Below are 21202 nucleotides of genomic sequence, written 5' to 3' on the forward strand. Positions count from 1 at the left end.
TGGGGTCAACATTAATGACACAAACCTTACCACAGTCTGTGAGGTAAATCCACGCCTCATCAAGGGTAACAAGAAACTTCCACCGATTACCCGTGAGATGACGTTCATAGAGCCTCCTGCAGTTCGTATTTCGCTCAGCCACATGACACGGTTCAGGGCGTGCATACTGCTCTTGCAAACATCCATGAGTCGTAAATCCCTATAAATGGTTCAGTTGACAGGGTGTCAATCGATCACGAAATCAATAAGCGGTCATGAAAGTCAAGAAATTTAGCTTTTGGGTCACGAATTTTTTTTTATGTACAAATGAAGGGTAAGGGGGAAAAAAGAAGGAATGTCACAAAACTGCATTTTCGAGAAAACTGCGATTTAATATTGAAAACCGCGTAAGAAGAATAGGGTTAGTTACATCTTTTTTCCCTTTTTGCACGGACATTTTTACATCTACGTATGCATGGCATATACAGTCAAATAGTACCAAGAGTCACCAACAGATAGGACAAAGTACCCGAAAAAGCACATACATGGACATTCCTTGTTTTTTTCCCTTACCCGTCAAATGTAAGTACAGACTGGAAAATTTTGTTCTATAAAATGTCAAAATTCACCACCAAAAATGTCTATGGTCGCCTTTAGACACTACCAAATCGCAAGCAAAGCAAGCTACTATCGCATGCATGAAAATTCGGCCTAATTCGCACCTAAATTCGCTCTTAAGAATGTTATGAAATTGTATGGTTTGGGGAAGAAAGGATCACGAAATTTAATTTTGGAATTGTAGTAGACACCCTGGTTGATTGTCGCCTGGATGTGCGGCATTTGCTGGCTATTGCACACTCGCCATATGTCGGACCACACGCAATAGCGGAGACCCTCTTTACGGGAGGCCGGTTTCTAGTTGCTCGTGGCGGTGTAGTGGGCACAGGATTCTGTGCCGCATATTTCCGTACAATATGATTCAGAGTGGCACAACGTACACGAAAATTACACAATTCACACATTTCTACAATGCGCGACGCCGTGAACCTTAGCATCAGAAAGGTCCACAATGAATCCGTTCCATAATCTGTTTAGTTTCGGCGGCATTACACTACGCATGACCACATTGCTCTACTGTGTTGACTAACGAGATACTGTTGCTTGGCTCATAGTCTCATGACGATAAGTTGCACATGCGTAATACAGGTGCACATTAACTTCGGCTTAATATAAATTAATCAACTTCCGTATGTATTTAAGAACAGTAGTTTCGTACGCCTACAAAATATACAATAATTTGTGTATTTGTCCATACATATTTATTTTTTCTTTCTTTAAAGATATCGTTGTGTACCTAAAATTTAGAAACAAATTTTAAAAAAACAATTAGGACTTAAGTGACCTGTTCTGAAGCGCTTTCTGTAATTGTACTTGGGATGCGAATTAAAAATGCTCAAAGCTAGAGACAATTTTGGTTCATGGAGTGTGGACATAATTTATTACGTCAAAATTTGTAAAAGAAAATTGCAGGAAAACTTTCTAATAACGAATAATAAATAAAGGTATATCGAGTGATTTACCAAACTATTTACATCCGTTACAAACCTGCGCTTTGATCGTTATATCTTCCGATGGCATCTTACTCTGGCGAATTCAAGATACAGGCTCTGAAATATGCATCCTTAAATAAAGAACATCAATTGTTACGCTCAAGCCTTTGCTACAATCAATATTACAACTCTTAAGCATGGTTGTATAATATTCCAATATAGCGTGACACACAATTTCCTTCTATAAGTAGGTTTGTATAATTATTTAGCTTAATTTTTTCGGTAATTTAAATTATTCTTTTAAAAATTTTGTTAAATCATTTACACCCAAATGTATTCATCAATTTTTGGCAATAAATTAAACTTTTTTGAAGAGGATCAAAAAATAAAATGAAATCTTTTAAGTTTTACATCTAACGGTTATGCCAGCTAGGCTAAAGGAGACGATGATAATGAGAAATGAATGAAATGGCGGAATGAAGAAAGTGGGAGGGAACGGGAGAACCCCGAGAAAACCCATGCACACTGTTTGTCCACCACAGAGTTCACTTGGCGCGAGCTGGGATCCAACCAAGGACCCCATGCACGAGGTGAACACTCTGCCACTGAGTCACCGCGGACCGCGGAGGATCATGTTTTCGTATGAAAATTTGAAGCTTAAAATATACAGTGTGTTCCACAAATAACACTAAGGCCCGTCCCTGAAGAAACCAAGGTAGATAGAAACATGAAACCTTTTGTAACCTTGAAGGGACATAAAAGACAACATTATACTGATAAGTAGAATCCAGCGTGAGGGTGCCTAAGGGGTTACAGGAGGTAACTACAAAATTTTAAATAGCATCCCCATCGTGTGGTATCTCGTGTGAAAGGTAATCACGTGTAGAGACCAGTTCTGCAAACTGCATGTCGCTAGCGTGTCATCCGTAAAGTGCGGTCGAAGTACGTTTCACGTATAAGACTAGGCCCATCTCCTGAAGAAACCAAGGCAGATAGAAACATGAAACCTTTTGTAACCTAGAAGGGACATAAAATACATTATGCTGATAAGGAGAATCCCCATGGGAGGGGCCTAAGGGGGTTACGGGGTTAATTCCAAAATTTTAAATAGCAACCCTCCTCATGTGGTACCTCGTTTGGAAGATAATCACATGTAGAGACCAGTTCTGGAAACTGCATGTCGCTAGCGTGTCCCTAGCCAACATGGCGGCCACCCGTAAAGTATGGTCGAAGAAACATTACAAAGCTGTAAGCAGAGAGAAACAGTACCATTTGCGACATCACTAATGCAGGAGATGCTCGAACTGTGCATCGCCCACCTCCTGGCATTAATGTAAACGTTGGACGAAGTCCTCTCGAATACAGATAAAAATCATTACCGGTATGGAATGATAGGCATCAACTATGCATTGGAGCAACTCTGTAATGCTGTTGGGCTATGTGCGAAACACCGTAGTCTTCAAATAGCCCCAGAGAAAAAAGTCGGGGGGAGCGAGATCTGGCGTACGTACTGGCCATTCAATGGTGCCGCGATGGCCAATCCATCGTCGCGGAAACACGCCGTCTAAATAGTCATGTACAAGACGGTGAAAATAGGCAGGAAAGCCGTCATGCTGAAAAACAGGCGGAATCTTTCCAAATTCTTGCGGATTCTCTTCCGCTGCCTCCACGATCAATGGCGCAATCAAGTCTTGCAGCATCGCCAGGTACTTCTCACCTGTTAATATTCCATCGATGAAGAAGGGCCCGATTATGTGATTACCGAAGATATCCACGCAGACATTCAGTGACTATGGGTGTTGCATGTTGCCTTCACGAAATACGTGAGGATTTGTGTCAACACCAGTATCAGCAGTTATGCCAGTTGACCTTGTCATTCAAGTAAAACGTATTCTCATCGCTCAAACACACGTTTGTCAGCACAATGGTCCCACACGCCATTGCTTCATACATTTGCTTACAAAACTCGATACACATATCGGCAGTATGTTCACTTAACTCCTGGACCACACGTAGTTTGTATGGATGGAAGTTATGTTTCTTTTAAGATTCTGTGTGTCATTGTGCGTGACACACCACACGTTTAAGCCACCGTTGTTATTGACTGTTGAGGATGGACAGTCAGCTCCACCAACACTTGTATTTGTGTCTCCCCCGTAGCAACACTGGGGTTTCGTGGCTTTGGGGCATTGGTCAAACTTCCTGTCGTAAAGAATTTGAGTAATAAATGGCGTACAGAAGAAACACTAAATCAGGTTGAGCATATTTTGTTCATTGAACAACCGTGCTGTTGCACTATATGAACGATTCGTAGCACCAAAAAATAACACAATTTCAATTCTTTGTCAAACGCGCCAGCACAGTCACTGTTCGTTCGCACCACTGAAGAACTGCATTCCGCAATCCGTTAAGTTTGTTCGAACGCTTTTGAACTATCCGATCAATTGGTAAACACTTCGCCGTGGTAAAACATTGCCCCAGTATTGCGCAAAGTCTTCCGTGGATTTCAGCTTCTGGTGCATCTTTAGATCACAGAAAGCGGATTACCGAACGTTTTTCTTCTATTGTACAAACGAACAGTGACGCAGCCATGTTCACTTCTCAACAGTGCAAAGTAAACTGAAGTAATAACGCTGAAACCAGCCATAAACAAAGTAAGTGGTACAATTTATTGGCTGGCGAGCGCAGAAAGCCATACAGTCAACATATAGACAACTAGAACAAAAGTGAACATACTTATTGATTTACCCTCGGATATACAGGGTTTTCATAAAGTCTGGACGGATTTAATTCGCTTATAATTTACACAAAAATGCTCATATTGAAATCAAATAAAGTGCAAACGGTAGCGGAAGGATTAAATTTTTACCTGTAATCTGCACCAGCTCAGTTCATTCACCGCCACACCTCCAACTGGGCGCCATTTACGTCCACACATTCACGTAGGCGGCGCTGGAATCCACTCACAGCGTTCCGCCGTGTTTGATCCGAAATGCCAGCCACAGACGCCCTGATTTTGTCCTTTAAGTTCTCCAAACCACTTGGCTTCTTTGCATAAACTTCCGTTTTCACATGACCCCAAAGCCAGAAGTCGTAGGGGGTAAGGTCGGGTGATCTTGGCGGCCAAGCGGTCGGGCCACCGCGGCCAATCCATCGGTTAGGGAATTTCTCGTCAAGGAACTGTCTCATCTTGATTGCATAGTGAGGGGGTGCCCCGTCCTGTTGGAACACGATGTCGTTCTGGATTCCACGTGCCTCCAGTTCCGGAATGAGGTATTTCTGCAACATATCCAGGTACGAATCTCCATTCACGGTCTCCTCTTCAAAAAAGAACGGCGCACCAAACGTTCACTTTAGGGCTATCTCTCTTATGTGTCTCAAATTCCTTTGGGTTTTCCGTGCCCCAAACGCGACAGTTGTGTCGGTTAACCTTCCCGGAGACATGGAAGGTTGCCTCATCTGAGAACATGTTGTCTGAAAGGAGAACGTCGCCATGTTCCAACTGCTTGAGCATGGCGTCACAGAAGTTGAACCGGATGTCCAAATCTTCATCATGCAGATCCTGGACTATCTTGATTTTGTAACCTTTGGCTTTTTGAACTCTTTGGTGAACTTTCGACACACCAGAATTGGTGATTTTAGCTCTGCGTACCACAGAACACATTGCGCTTTCTCTTTCACCGACGCCATCTTTGATACGGTAAAGAAAATAGTCTTCTCAGAGGAGTTTTTCATTTATTTATTTCTTTAAAAGACACACACCAATACAGCTTACAACTTACTTTTAACAGTCAACATTGAAATAACAATGAAAACAACAATGGATGGAATTTGGTAAGAAACTGACCCTTGCCGTCCCTCTCTTTCTCTCAACGTGTTCAGAGTTGCCGCTTATCTAACAGTGTTGCCAACTAAAATCCTTCCGCTACCGTTTGCACTTTATTAGATTTCATTATGAGCATTTGTATGAAAATTATAAGCAAATTAAATCCGTCCAGACTTTATGAAAACCCTGTACATGTTTCTTCTGTTGATTTTTGGGATCAGAAACTTATATCGTTATGACGACGAATGTTGTGGTATGGTTATAGGAAAGGAAAACGTGCTTTTAAATACACACTCAGTGAATTAAGATTATGGCTATTAACGTCATTATTTATTACAGGGCTCATAGCGAGTCACTTTTTTTTTAACTAAAAGTTACTTTTTTCAAGTTGGTCACTAAAAGTTAGTTTTTTTAAAAAAAAATTGTCACTAAAAGTTACTTGTTGGGGAGGTAAAGTGACTTTTTCATGTGATTTATGTTTTGTATTGGCAGTTTTCTAAGAAAAATATAAAAATAAATGGAAAAAGGCAGGAACTTGTTACTCATTACTCTTCTGAAAGCTTCAGTACTTGCTGCTACATGTGAAACAGTCAGCTTTATTCTCACTTCAGCTTTTATTCTTTCTAAAGCACAGTGGATGGTTGGTGGATGCTTAAGCTCTCAAGGTGGAGTTGAGAACCCTTCTGTGTCTATTCTTTCTTCTATCATAATAGTCCTTTTAGTTTTCTCTCGTAATAGTTAACGCTCCTTTTTTTTTTTTTTTTTTTTTTTTCATCATCATCATCATCATATTCATCTTGTATTATACTTCTTGTATGTTCTTCTTAAGAGTACGGGATGAATTTAAATATTTCATGGCTTTACTCTCAATGCTAAGTTAAGTATAATGTCTGGGATGAAGAAATTCGGTAATAGGCCAAAACTGGTTCCACTTACTCAGAAGCTTCTTACATCTGCTAAGTCTGCTTACCGTAACTACAAAGCATACTTAGAAGACCTAAGAAAGGAGGAAGCTCAAAAAGAAGTAAAGAAGAAAAGATGAAACAAAACAACAAACAGAGAGGTGATGGAGAAATTGGCAAAGTAAAAAAGGGGCATGATGAGATTTTGGTCACTTTTTCGTATGCTTTTGGTTACTTTCGTGTGCTTTTGGTCACTTTTCAACTATTTACAAGAGACCAGACCACTATGAGCCCTGTTATTACAAATACTTTCTTGTATTTTTTCTGTACCAATATTGGAATATGTCAACAGGAATAAACTGTTCGGAATATGTTTTGTTTTTTTATGTATATGCTTTTTTCAAAATTTTAAAAAATAAGTCGTGTTTGAATTTCTTCTGACAGAAACTGACTGCCCTGAATCAGCTGCAACAGGTTCTACGTGGCAGTTCTCCAGTGAAGGAAGAAGGCTTGAATTTTATGCGAGATATGCAAGCGTACGAACAATCGTTACAAGTAATTCATTCTTGCTTGGAGAAGCAAACAGAAAGGTATGTATTTCTTGCTTTGTTATGTTACATTATTGGTTGGTTGATTTGGAATTAAGCGACTCGTTCAGTACCAAGGTTATATTGAGTTGAGTTGATTTTGAGTTTAACGTCCCGTTCAGCAGCGAGGCTATATGAGACGTGGACCTACTGATTAACGTGGAATCCGAACCACATGAGAAGGTTATATTGAGACGTTGATCTACATCTTAACTTAGGATACAAACCACATGAGTTTCCTCTGGAAAGCAAATCAAGGTCTTCCGCGCTGAAGACGCGTATGCGAACCATATAGCCACGTGAGAGTTATATGTTATGTTGTTCTTATATATATTATGAGCTGAAATACCCATTCTTCGCATAGGTCAGGTAAAATATCTATGTAAACAAACTGATCAACGAAAGGAAAAAAATATCGGTCATTTTCTACTACTTTTACACATCCCGGTAAACACTCCCTGAGACCCCCTGGTTCGAATTTTCAAGGAAGAAGAAAAACTCCTGTGGTCCCTAGCCGATGGGGGCTGTATTTGGAAGTCAACGCCTTTGAGAATATCGCCATTCATCTCAGCGACCCGTGAAAACTATGGATTTGACACTAATATCGGTCACTTTGCATTATTTCTACATGCATTATTTCTCGGTAACTCCCACCCCCTTGCAGGTGACCCCCGACCCGCAGCCGAATGGGAAGTTAATGTGATCGAAGTTTCACCTTTAATCTCAGCGATCGTGAAATTTATGAATTTGACATTAATACTACGGTCATTTTCTACTACTTTTACAGGGTGTCTACTGGTCATGAAAGTCATGAAAGTCATGAAAAAGTCATATATTTTGCTTAGTGGTCATGAAAGTCATGAAAAAGTCCTTTATTTACCCAACTGGTCATGAAAATCTGAAATCTCCGAGTATATTTTTATACTTCATACTTTTATACCTCATACTGCATGTACTGAAACAGTTGTATCAGGTCAGTAATTGTGAGAATTTCCCCCACCAGTTAGTGCTGGCTAACTGGTACTTTACTGTCTTCCTAGCTGCTCCCCATTTCATCTTCTAGTCTCTATAATATACTAACAACTTTTTACTGTCCAACTTTCTGATCTGCTATTTCTTTACTTCTAAGAAATGTAAATTGTGTATTTTTGGGCCTTTAGACTTATGCAAATAATATTATTCGTTTGAGTTTGCAGATTTTAAATTTGATGATCTATTTTTTTAAAACGAATTTCTTTTATAATTTGTTTTGTCTTTGGGCAGTTCTCTGAGTGCTTAATTTCAGACAAATTTCTGCTAGATGGATAATTATACTGAGAATTAAAACTTCAAATACAGTATAGAGTGATTCACTGGTAAGAGCAGGCCCGTATTTAGGTAAGTGCTATTCTGTGCTCGAGCACAAGGCCGCAGAATTTTAGATTCTTTCTTTAAGATTCACAATAAGTGATATTTAAGACTAGCAACCCGCATAGTTCCGTGCAAGCACGAGAAAATATGTTCATGTTTTTAATTCGCTCTAATTACAGTAGTTACTAATTAGCTATCTTATCTGAAAAAGTCATCTTCTACCCCCACCCCAAGGGGTGATGATGAACTTGAACATCATGAAAACTGATATCGTTAAACTCAGAGACCTCGAAAACTATGAATTTAACACTAATATCGGTCGTTTTTGATTACTTTTAAAATCTCGCCCCCCTCCCAACCTCACTCCTAGAGAGTGGAGTATGACCTTGAAGTTGAATTGGATTAAAATGTCACTATTTATCTCAGCGACCCCTAAAATTACGAATACTTTGGAAAGAGCTTAAAAGTATATGAAAGTATCCAGACTCTATGTAAACTAATATAATTTTTTACATATAAAGCTTTATGAAATGTTTTTTACTAAACTCACTATGATCTTTAATTATGTGATAAGTTCAAAATAAACAATGTCAAAAATACTGTCTGTTTCTTTTTTTTTTTAATTCCATATTTTACTATTACAATGATAAGAGTAAATATTTAAGAAATTCAAATGGCATAACGATTGATTAAGAATTAATAGTGTGCATTTTCTCGAGACAGTAAATTAAACCCTACTTGAATAAATTACATCCCAGTATTGAAAGAAAGTGCCCCCTGTGGATGAGTGGTTAAGCTCGTTGCCTTGTAATCAAGGGGTCTCGCGTTCGATTCCCGTTGGGGACAGAAGTGGTTCGGATCCCACGATAAGCTGTAGGTCCCGTCCTTAGTACGTCATCATCACCCCTTTTAAGGCAATGGCTAACTATCATGGGTTCATCATATCCAGGAACCATCGGATCAAACACCTGCCTATAGTTTTTCTTTTACTTTCAGATTGGAGTTTAATAATGCCTGGAAAGTGCAAATTTAGTGAGGCGTGGTTCAATGCTGACCCATTATGGAAATTGTGGCTACGACCAGTGACAGACGACAAATACAAAGCATCTTGTTCGGCCTGCAGTTCAACGTTTGATGTTAGTTGTAGTGGCATTGCTTCAGTTAAATTGCATGCTAAGGGCAAAAAGCACTGTGAACTTGCTTCTTCTTTGGTGACAGGCAAGCAGAGATTATTACCTTTTAAGGACCCTGCTGAAGCTGCAACCAGCAGCTCTGTTTCATTACCAGGAAGAGAATCACGTGATGTAGAACTGAGTACTGCATCTGCTGGTTGTGCAACTTCTATGCATAACTCAAGCATCAAGCAATTCATGATTGGTGATGAAGTAACAAAAGCTGAAATTTTGTGGGCATTATTCAAAGTTTCTAGTCATTCATCAGATCGCAGTGTAGCCGCTGCATCGGACTTGTTTTCTGTTATGTTTAGTGATAGCGCCATAGCTCAGAAATTCCATATGCAAAAAGATAAGCTAGCATACATGGTAACCTATGGTTTAGGTCCCTACTTCCAGAATTTGGTTGTTCGTGAAGTTAAAACTTCTTTATGGTACGCCGTATCATTTGATGAGAGTCTAAATAAAGTGGCTCAGCGAGGACAAATGGATATTGTTCTTCGGTATTGGAACAGTGACGCAAATTCTGTATCAACAAGCTATTTGACGTCTGCCTTTCTTGGACACTCAACGGCTGTGGATTTAAGTGAAGCATTTAGAATAGCTTTGGGGAATTTTGGACTTTCTCTCAACAACATAATCCAAATTTCTATGGATGGTCCAAATGTCAACCACCGATTTTTGACAGATATGAAGAACATGTTGAAGGATGAATTATCTCCAGACAATCCTGAAATGCTTGACACAGGGACTTGTACATTGCACACTGTACATGGTTCATATAAAACTGCTCATGAAAAAACTGGGTGGGAAATGCACACATTTTGTCGCTCAGCTTATTATCTCTTTAAGGACTTTCCCAGCAGAAGAGCTGATTTTATTCATTATTCTGGATCAACAAAGTTCCCGAAGAAATTCTGCGTAATCAGATGGACACAAAACTCTGATGTTTTCCAGCGAGCCATTGAAGTTCTTGGTGCATTAAAAAAGTATGTAGAAAGCGTAGAAAAAAAAAAATCCACCTGCATCAAAGAACTTTGAAAAGGTGAAAGAGTTCCTGAAAGATAAACTCCTTAGTGCGAAGCTAAATTTTTTACTGTCTGTGTCCGTTATGCTGGAACCATTTCTGACACTGTTTCAATCTAATGACTGTCTGCTACCATTCATGTACCAGGAACTCTTTTCCCTGTTGCGAAAGGTGGCTGATCGTTTTGTGAGGGAAAATATGATGGCAGAAATGACAAGTCCTCCAAAGTTAATGAAACTAGACATCTCCAAAGAAAGTAATTTGAAGTTGGCCCGTGATATTGATATTGGATTTGGAGCAAAAAAATGCATGCAAAAATTTGAAAGAAGCTGATGTACTACAGTTCAGGAATGACTGCAGAACGTTTTTAGTTACTATGTTTACAAAGTTGAGTGTTAAATGTCCCCTCAAGATGAAGCTTGTTAGAGGCGCAACTTGCTTGGATCCTGAAGTGATGTTGAATGAGAACCTCCGTTCTTCACTTGTGAATTCAGCCCTGGAAGAATTTGTGGATAAGAAGTACATGGCTCCTGAAGTTGCTGATCTGGTAAAAAGCAACTACATTTGCTTCTGTGAGAAAAGCAAGGTGAAAGAAACTTTAAAAGCTTTCTCCAGGAAAGATTATAAACTTGACCAGTACTTAATGAAGCTGATCAGCGAAACCAGCCTTGTTGAACCAGCTACACTGAAATTCTTCAAGCAACTTCTGATCTTATTTCATGGTAATGCTGCAGTAGAAAGGTGCTTCTCTGTCAACAAGGAATGCCTTGTAGAGAATCTGGCAGAAGACTCTCTCATTGCTCAGCGGTCAGTGTATGGTGGAATCCAAGCAGCAGGTGGTGTGAAGGCCGTTGCAATCACAAAGCCTTTGATACTATCTGTGCGAAATGCATCGTCACGAAGACGAGAAGTCCTCAAAAGGCAAAAAGACACCTACGAAGAACAAGAGAAAGCAAAACGCACCATGTTAAAAGACTTAAAATGTTTGGAACTGAAACGTAAAGCTCTCAGTGACTCAGTAACTTCAGAACTTGATGGAATTGATGTTCAAATTAACTCATTAAAAAAGAAGTTGAACTTGTGATATTCAATCAAGATGTCCATTTTTGTGTTCACTTTTTTTTAAGTTTTGATGTGATACTAGTATGCAGACTGTGCGAAAAAAATATTTGTAAAAGTACCCTTGAAAAAAGAGAAGAAAGAAGGCATCAGACCCCATCCAGGATGAAGGTTCCATTATGAACAAATTCAGTAGGTCTTATCAGTATGTTTATGTACGCTAATTTCAAATATGACACGATGGAAAAGAATTGTATATTTACGTAATCAGTCTTTTCTTGTAAACGAAAATTATAAATTTAGAATTCAGAGTACATAAAATGCAGATAAAAAACCTAGCTGAATGTAACGGGACTGTTCACAAGATTTTTTTTAAATCTATAGAACCTGGTAAGCCTTAAACCCATACTTGAACCGCAATTAAAAATTTGTTTACTGCCTTTTAAATTGCTCTTGCATTTTAAAATTAGTTGTCAGCTAATCGACATTATGTACATTAGACAAATAAGAACATAATGTGATCTTCATCTTAACCGATGCACCACTGATGGTAGGGGTTTATTATTACTAATGGTAAATTTTTATCGCCATGGTCATGAAAATTTGAACAAAAAGGTCATGAAAAGTCATGAAAAAGTCATGAATTTACTTTCTGGTATTCCAGTAGACACCCTGTTTTACATGTCCCAGTAAACACTCCCCCTGAGACTCCCCCCTGGTTCGAATTTTGAAGAAAGAAAAAAAAACGCTTCGTGGTACCCGTGGCCATAATTTGGTAACTCTCGATCCACTCGTCTGGCCCCCAGGCCGCACACAGACACACACAAACAAACTCTTTATTTTATTTATATTAGATAGACTAGATAATACTTGATCAAAGTACACTCTGTCAGATTCAAATTGCTCTGCTCAGCATTGGATTGAATAAGAAAATATCACACTTAACGCATTCCTCATTATAGTCTATTTTGGTGTATGCAACACCGTGGTTTTATGGCGGCAGTTTGGTCAAACATACCGTGCATTAACGGATACTGCTATCAAACAAATCATACATTAAAAACTGTTAACCCCATTTTTACATAAAACAGCTATGAACTATTTTTTATGGTACTAGAACTGGCACTACTGTGTCTCTTAGTATGGCTGAGACTGGTAACCCTGTTTTCGTACCTTTTTGTCTAAAAGATATTTACTGAGTGAAGTTACGCCTAGTAGTAGATGTGTTGAGATGAAATTGCAAATTAACAAAGGAACAACATGTTTTCGTGCTACAAGCTTGGTGGAAACACAAGAAAACCACGGAATAGGGTGACATCAGATTTTAAAAGAAAATTTCCAAATATGGAACTACCATTACATCAAGCCGTGAGAAAACTGAACCAACGTTTCGATCCTATAGGTCCTGCGTATGATTTACAGCAAAGTGGACGACCACGAAGGGTACAAAATGAAGGAAACACTGAACTTGTTGCTCAAAAGATGTGTATCTAGCCCAAAGAAGTCTACCAGAAGAGGCACACTTGATAATGACACGTCCCTTTTTAAGAAATTTGTTAAAGGATTTGAAGATGAAACCTTACCGGCGAAAGCTTCTGCACACGTTGAATTTTGTGAGTGATTTCTCATTCGGAACAAAGCTGGCAGAAACTTCTGGAAACAAATTTTTTGGATAGATGAGGCTTCATTCAAGATAAACAGTCGCCTAAACAGACACAGTTGTTTATTGGAGTGATACTAATCCATTGTGAACGTCCATCGTGTCACTTGTGATATTTGGAGTGGTGGTGACATAGGACTTCTTAAGGAACTGTTACCAGTGACACACATTCAGATGTTACAGGAAGTTGTCATTCCAGAACTTGAAAATAACCCTTGTTACGATAACATTCTGTTCATGTAGCAACAGGTTAGAGCACTTTCTCACTTTGGTGTTATTGTGAGGGATTTTTTTAACATTTCGATGAATGAATTGGTCGTCATGGTACCACAGTTGGTCAGCCCGTTCATGTGACGTCACACCATGCGATTTCTATGTGGGGAATTGTCAAAAACGAGGTGTGTTCCGGGCAGCCGTAAGATTTGGATCACTGGAAACAGCTAATCGAACAACAATTCGAGAGAGTGGATACCAGTCCTCGATTGTGTAATGATATTGACAAATCAGTGCTAAAAAGATGTACCTATGTACCTTGTGCATTGAACATGGTGGGAAATTTTATTTCTTCACATAAAATGTCTTCTTGAGGAAAGCGACTTTATGTCCATCATGCCTATCTATTTTCCGTAAGTTGGTTACTTTTGAATGGATCTGATGGTAACCAACGTACTTAGGTTTCACTGTAAATGAAATCAAATGCAATGAAATATTTCAGTTTAACTCCCAAGATATGTCCTTTAGACCAAGGGACACTATGATTAAGGCAAGTGAATGATGATGGAAGAATTGGTGAAATGGGAAAATGGGAGGAAACTAAAGTACCCCGAGAAAATCCATGGACACGATGTTGTCCACCACAAACTTACTTGGCCATGGATCGAACCATGAACTCCACGCACTAGAGGTAAGCTCTATCACTTAGCCACCGTGCCTCCCACAGCTCTCACCGTGCCTCCGTGACTCTTGAACCAATCTCGATCAAATTTTTAACGTGAATAGGATTCTGGCGTGGATTTTTTTTTTTTTAAATCTAATCACTTTGACGGTAGAACTAAGGGGAGGGGGATATATATTGAAAATTTGATGTATGTTTGTGACTTAACTCTTGAACCATTCGATCAATCTCAGTCAAATTTTCAACATAGATAGGTTCGGGCCTGAGATAGTTTTTGTCATATCACTTTGATAGTGCAACGTAGGGTAGGGGGAGAGGGAGAGACATTTAAAAAAGATCGAAAATTACCAATATTAGTGTCGAATTTATAGTTTTCGGGATCGCTGAGATGAATAGTGACACTTCAAATGCTGTTTAAATCCAAATCCAGCCCCGCAGCTTGGGAGAGGGGGAGACATATAAAAATGATCGAAAATGAGCGATATTAGTGTCGAATCTATAGTTTTTGGGGTCACTGAGATGAACAGTGACATTTCCGATCCCGTTTACATCCAAATTCAGCCACGCATCTTGGGGAAGGGGGAGATACATAAAAAGGATCGAAAATTATCAATATCAGAGAGCGTTTCAGTAATAGTAAAAGGTAACTAATAAAATATATTACATTTTTTTTATTAATTTTTTTAACCCAGCGAAGCGGGTAATTGACGCTAGTTGTTTATATACTAAAAATTAGCAGAAGTATCCGTTCTTCACACCGATGATTGAAGGTGGCGGCGCTTCCATCCCTTTCTCTCTCTCTCTATCAAATATTAAGAAACGCGGATTAATGTGTTTAATCACTTTCTGTAAAAAGTCTAAATACCAAATTACGTTTCTCTAAACTTACGGGGTATCGAGGTAATGGACGTCTTACTGTAATAATTACCTCCTCTTTTCTTTCCTTCCAGGTCAAATATTAAAAAAAAAAAAAAAAAAAAACTCTGAAATACGTGTTTAATTTTTTTAAACGAGAAGTGAAAATACCAAATTTTCACATCTCCAACCTTAATGGTTTCCAAGATATGGGCATTCTGTAATAATTAAAACGTCCATTCCCCCATCCCCAACTTTTGACATCGAATTTCTGAAAATCCATAATTAATCATACCTTACGTCACAAATCCTATACTGTCCAAGTTTCAGGTTTCTAGTTGAAACAGTTTGGCCTAGCGTTAATCAGTCAGATTTTTTTTTTTTCCTTTTATATACCGGGTGTATCAAAATTCCGGAACCATAGGCCAAGTCTGTTAGGAGTAACGAAAATATGGGAAAAGAAGAAATCTGTTGGAAATAGGTGGTTTTGAATCTCAAAATTTGAAATTTTCCCAATCGGAGCAGCCGTTTGCGCTCCACACTGGTAAGGCACCCTTTCAGCAATGTTCACAGCACAGCACAGTTCAGCAGGATCTACGAATGGAACCTAAGAGCAGTAAAAATGACATGAAGAACGTGCACGTTGTTGTGTGAAAGAGCCTAGAACACTTCAAATCAGTTTCCCAGCAATGCTGTCTTGTTGGTATCGTGAGCGCCCAAGGTAATATTGGCAACATTACTTATTCATTTGCCATAGGGCGTCTTACCAGTATGGAGCCCCAACAGCTGTTGCAATTTGGGAAAATTCGACTATTTTCAATTGAAAACCACCTATTTTTAAGAAATGCCCTCTCGTTTCATTTTTCCGTATCTTATAACAGAATTGACCTGTAATACCGTGCCTTTGATACACCCTGTACAGAGGTATTGTAGTATATTCAAACCAGTACGAAATTTCACTGTTTAGTTAGTCCACATGAACCATCTGTAAATAGTAATATATGTATATTAGTGTAATTTGACCATTAGTGTCGTTATTATTCAGAGCTACAGAAATGTTTTATGTTTATTTCGCAGGTATAGCACACTGGATGATCGTCTACAGAGTGCGGCCGAAAGTATTGCTCAGTGGGATCCAAGGACGGAAAATGTACAGGAACTAAAATCTGAAATTGTGGCATTGAAGAAAATGCTAGTAGAGGAACAGAAGCAAAACAAAGAGAAAAGGTAAGCTTTCTTTCAAGCTTTTGATCGGTACATTGCATAATTAATCTATAGCGCAGCCATAAACATGGAAGACATAATTTCATATTAGAGAATGGTAAGCAGATTTGTGGCTTGTGTATCGAAATATATTTTGGACAATAAGATCTGATTTAAAAAAAAAAAAAAAGTAAGAAATGGAACAGTAATGAAGCATAATGTCGAAAGATAAGACAGGTATAATGTGCGATAAATGTAACTGACGTAATTTCGTCATGCTCAGGATTTGATACAAGGAACAAGTAAATTTAGTTCCTGGAGTCGTTGCATTAAATCAAACTCGGGGAAAAAAAAAATGATAGTCAATGATGTAGCATATTTTTCTGTAAAATACTTATTTATATACCATATGTAAACACGAGCATCTCTGACGGGAGGGACGCGTTCCCTCCAAAAAAAAAAAAAAAAAAAGTGTAAAAGAGGAAGTAAATGAGGGCTGAAAGTACTTCTATGGAAGAAGTAAAGAAATATGGTGAAAATATAAATGCTATATTTGTTATTAAGTAGTAGTATTACATTGTGTATATACCTACATGAAACTTGTCTTCTGATAGAAGGAAAACAAGAGATGTAGAGAAAAACTACAATTAATGGATAGTATTAAAACATATAATTCTTATTTCAAGAGAAAGATTCTAAACACCCATGGTAAGTGAAAAGTTGTCAGGTCATGATCGTGTGATCCATTGAAAAATATATCTAGGAATTAAAGTAAGAGACAAAAATTAGATATTGAAAAGTTTAGAAAAGAGAAAGTAAGAATTCGTTTGAAATTTCGAAAAAAAGTAGATGAGTTAAGGTAGAGTAGATATAGGAACGAACTAGTTGTGGGTGCATTTGAACTTTGCGAGTAAAGGTGCAGTATTATAGAGGTAGCACAACTTCCAAACATGGGTTATAGAAGAAACTTCAGGAAACTAGGAAAAACGTATGGAAACAAAGTTGCACTGAGAAATGAAAATAAAGTGTGGAAAATTGAAATGTAAATTAAGGGGAAATATACAATAGGCATAAAGGTGACAGAGGAAAGATAGATAAAATTGAGTAATGTATGTAAACGTAAATTAATTGGAAATAGAAAGATTGCAAGGAAAAACTATGGATGGAAATGGGTCTTTTTACAAGCGAAATGCAGCATGAAATGGAAAGAATACAGTAAGGTGTATGACAGAAAGAATAAACTTTATTTATGGCATAGAAAGAAGGCAAAGTAAACAAAAGTGCCAAAGAAACTGCAATAAGGAACAAGTTTCAGAATACATAGCGAAATGAAGAATAAAAAGTTGATAATATACTTATTGAATTCTTTTAAGAATATAGAAGAGAAAAAGAAATATTCGGAATTTATAATCAGGTAACGAGAAAATCTTCATAAAACTTCTTACAGAGAGTTAAGACTTTATTAGCTAAGAAACAATAAAAGCTCTCAGTGACGCAACCACATTTGAGAACACACTGTAGGAATTCACGGATCCGGCCCTGATATGTTAGAAAAATGATGCAGTACTCGTCCTACTAGAACATGTAACTATCCCAAGTGATTAGACACAACTGTTCGGACGCGAAGTCAGCCAGATGCTGTAGGCTATATCTGTCTTTAGAGATCATCTGTAAAAGTTTACAGAGTCGGCTGGTAGTCAGGCACCGTCGCATCATGCCCTATTGTGCTCGATAAAGCTTAGGTTCAGAGATCAAGCAGGTTAGAGTAGACGGCGTGTACCGGATAAAGCACGAAGGGCTCACCTGGCAGTATGAAGACGCAATATGCTGCTAAAAGATGGAATCCCAGAAATAAGGTCGGAGGACAGGATTGGCGACCTCACGAATGTACGACCTACTAATCATACTCTTAATTCTAATGAAGACCAGAGACGAGCGAGAAATAGAACTTACTTCCCGTCTCACTCACCAGACAGTGAAGTGTAGGTCGTATGTGACGAATGAGAACAACTAGATTTTTCCTTCGCACTTAAAAGTTTACATACGTACACAAAATCATCTCTGTGACTAAGATCCATAAACTACTCTCATCGCTGAATACCGCCATCCTCCATTCATTCACCTTATCATTACAGTCCCTCCCAATACCACAGAAAACGTTCTTCGCGATGATCAGGTGTCAGGAGTAATCGTGTAAAAGTAAAGCGGTATGGTAGATCACTTTTCAACAATTAATTGACAGTAGAGTGTGTTTTTGCTCTCACTGTGTTTTGTGTTCAGGAAACAGTGGTGGCTCTGGTCGCACATCCGGTCGCCGTTCTGCCGTTAAGGCAGCCCGAATGATCCCCCTTTCCAAGAGCACTTCAGTACGTCAGTAATGAATTGAAAAGGCATGTAGATTATGGGAACTCTCTACCTCCCATCGTGTACACTACGATGGACCACTGACGCATCGTCACACTGGAGCAACAAATCAGTGGAACTACTATCCGACCTCGCTGCTTAAGTGTATGGCTCTGCTTAAGACAGTTGTAACAAACATTTGCTGGAGATCGTAGGGGAAAATGATCTACACTTCACTACACTCGTCTTGTTGTCCGACAGCTTTCATACTAGCAACATGCCCTCTACAGACACTACAATCAGCCTGCCATCTGTGGTAGCCGATGTGCTAAATCCTTCCAACTAAGATCGTCATGTCCTACGGACGAAGAAGTAAGAAAGCTGAAGAGGCAGAAGGAGTTAGGAGGAGACATCATGACACAAAGATGCAATTAGTTTCCTTCGAATAAAATGGATGAAAGCTTTTCAGACATGAGAAGGAAGTGTATGTAGCATTCATTGACTTAGAAAAGGTTTTTAACTGCTTGAACTGAATGATCTGAAAGATGGTTGAGATTAAATGTAAGATCAGATTCGGAAGAAGCTTACATATAAAGCAACCATTAAAAGTTGAAATGCAAGAAATTATATAGGATAATGAAGTTGGAAGAGGTGTTCGACAAAAATTTTGCCTCTTAGTGACATTATTAACTATCTAAAAGAGTGACGAACAAGAATTTGATTAGGCTTATTTTAAAGCTTATTTTAAGAAGGTAAGAACTAGTACTTGTTTTTCAGATGATATTTCTTCCATTGCGGAACTGAGTCGAAAATTAACATGATGTCAGAAAAGATGAAAGAAAACATGTGAAAATAATTTATTGAAATATATTGAATAAAAGATTAAAGCAATAGTAGGGTGATTGAAGCTGCGATAATTATAGAAATCTGACCAAGGAAAGAGACTAGAGACTAGTGTTCAATTTTTAGGTAGTATTATTAAGAAAGGTATGAAATGTAAACGTTAAATAAAAAGCAACATGAAAAATAGTGAAATATCCTTAAGATGATTGTAGTTATAATAATGAGAAGCACACTAGGTGAGTCACTGATTGAAGAGTTACAAAATGGAATTTTATGTGAGTATTGCATTGTACGAAGCAGAAACATGGACATTAACAAAAGACAGCAAAAAGTATTGTACTTGAGTTCTCGGATATTTGTGTGTTAAAGGAATTGGAAAAGCTTAGCTGATTGAAATGATAAATGAATGAGAAGCATTAGAAATAACATGTGAAATAATATGTGAAATAATTAAAAATGTATTAGAACATCGTTGAGCGACGTAATAGAAAAAAAAAAAAAAACATAGATGGTAGAAAAATATAAAAATTAATGGATAGTATTAATTGTATAATAACTAACTAACTCTATGGCCTATGGAACCCGGAGGTTCAGTGCCGCGTTCACAAAAGCTCTCCACTGACTTCTATCCTTAGCTAATTGGATCCAGTTTCTACTTTGTATTCCTATCTCTGCGAGATCCATCTTAATATTATCCTCCCATCTGCGCCTAGGTCTTCCTAATGGTCGTTTTCCTATGGGTCTACCAGTCAAGACTTTGAAAGCGTTTCTACTTTTTTCCATTCTAGCTACATGACCTGCCCACCTAAGCCTCCTAGACTTGACGACCCTAACAATGTTGGGTAAACCGTATAGTATAAACTATGTAGTTCCTCGTTATGAAACTTCCGCCATTCCCCATTCTCGTTCCTCTTGGGTCCGAATATTCTTCTCAGGATCCTGTTCTCAAATACTTTCAGTCTATGTTCTTCCCTCAGAGTAAGAGACCATGTTTCGCAACCATACAGAACAATAGGCATAATTATCGTTTTGTATATTTTAAGCTTCAAATTCCTCGATAGAATTCGCGACAACAAGAGATTTTGAACCGAATAATAACACAAATTTCCTGGTTTTAGTCGACATTTAATTTCTTCGTGAATATGATTTTCCTCTGTTAATATTGATCCTAGATATTTGAAACTATCCACTGTATCAAAGGTATTATTTAATATTTTAACGCCTCCACAATTTGCCGTATTACGGTCCCGACGCACTTCCATGTATTTAGTTTTCTCTGCATTTACTTCTAAACCCATGTCCCTGCAAGCGTTTAATAGTATCTCTGCATTTATTTCTACTGTTCTCCTATCATCCCCTATTAAATTTACATCATCAGCATATGCCATAACCTGGTGAATGCCGTTCAACTCTAGGCCCTGGTTGCTATCTTTGATTTTCCTTATGGCGTATTCCAGCACAAAGTTAAATAATAATGGCGACAACGCATCTCCTTGTTTCAGGCCATTTTCGACGTGGAAGCTCGTGGACAAAAATGTTCCTACCCGGACTTTACTTTGGGATTCATTTAAACATATCTTAATTAATCTAATTAGCTTTCTCGGTATTCCAAGCTCTGTAAGAACGTTGTATAATGTTTCTCTCCTAACCGAGTCATAAGCCTTTCTAAAATCAATAAATAGTTGATGTACCGGGGTATTGTATTCCCACTTCTTTTCGAGTATTTGGCGAATGGTAAATATTTGGTCGATAGTTGATCGATTTCGTCTAAATCCACACTGATAATCTCCAATAATTTCATCTGCGTATGGGGTCAATCTTAATTGTATAATTCCTTCATTAAGACGAAGGATCAAATATATGAAAATTTCTAAATACCCACCTACCAATGATGGAAAAATATAATATGACTGATTATACTGCTAAAGATAGAAACTTGATCTCGCTAAAT

The 21202-nt window shown here is 38.2% G+C and overlaps 1 protein-coding gene across 2 annotated transcripts in view; it reads left to right on the plus strand.

Annotated features, from left to right (window-relative positions):
- LOC145673370 (optineurin-like) overlaps positions 1-21202 on the plus strand; it is a 111800-nt gene that overhangs the window by 47712 nt on the left and 42886 nt on the right. For both annotated transcript variants that reach the window (XM_081743013.1, XM_081743014.1), the window contains exons 9-10: positions 6702-6847; positions 15940-16089. In XM_081743013.1, the coding sequence (XP_081599139.1) occupies positions 6702-6847; positions 15940-16089 (296 nt within the window). The remainder of the gene's footprint in view (positions 1-6701; positions 6848-15939; positions 16090-21202) is intronic.

The sequence above is a fragment of the Thermobia domestica genome, chromosome 16 (genome assembly GCF_964235325.1).
Source record: "Thermobia domestica chromosome 16, izTheDome1.hap1.1, whole genome shotgun sequence".
Lineage (NCBI taxonomy): Eukaryota > Metazoa > Arthropoda > Insecta > Zygentoma > Lepismatidae > Thermobia > Thermobia domestica.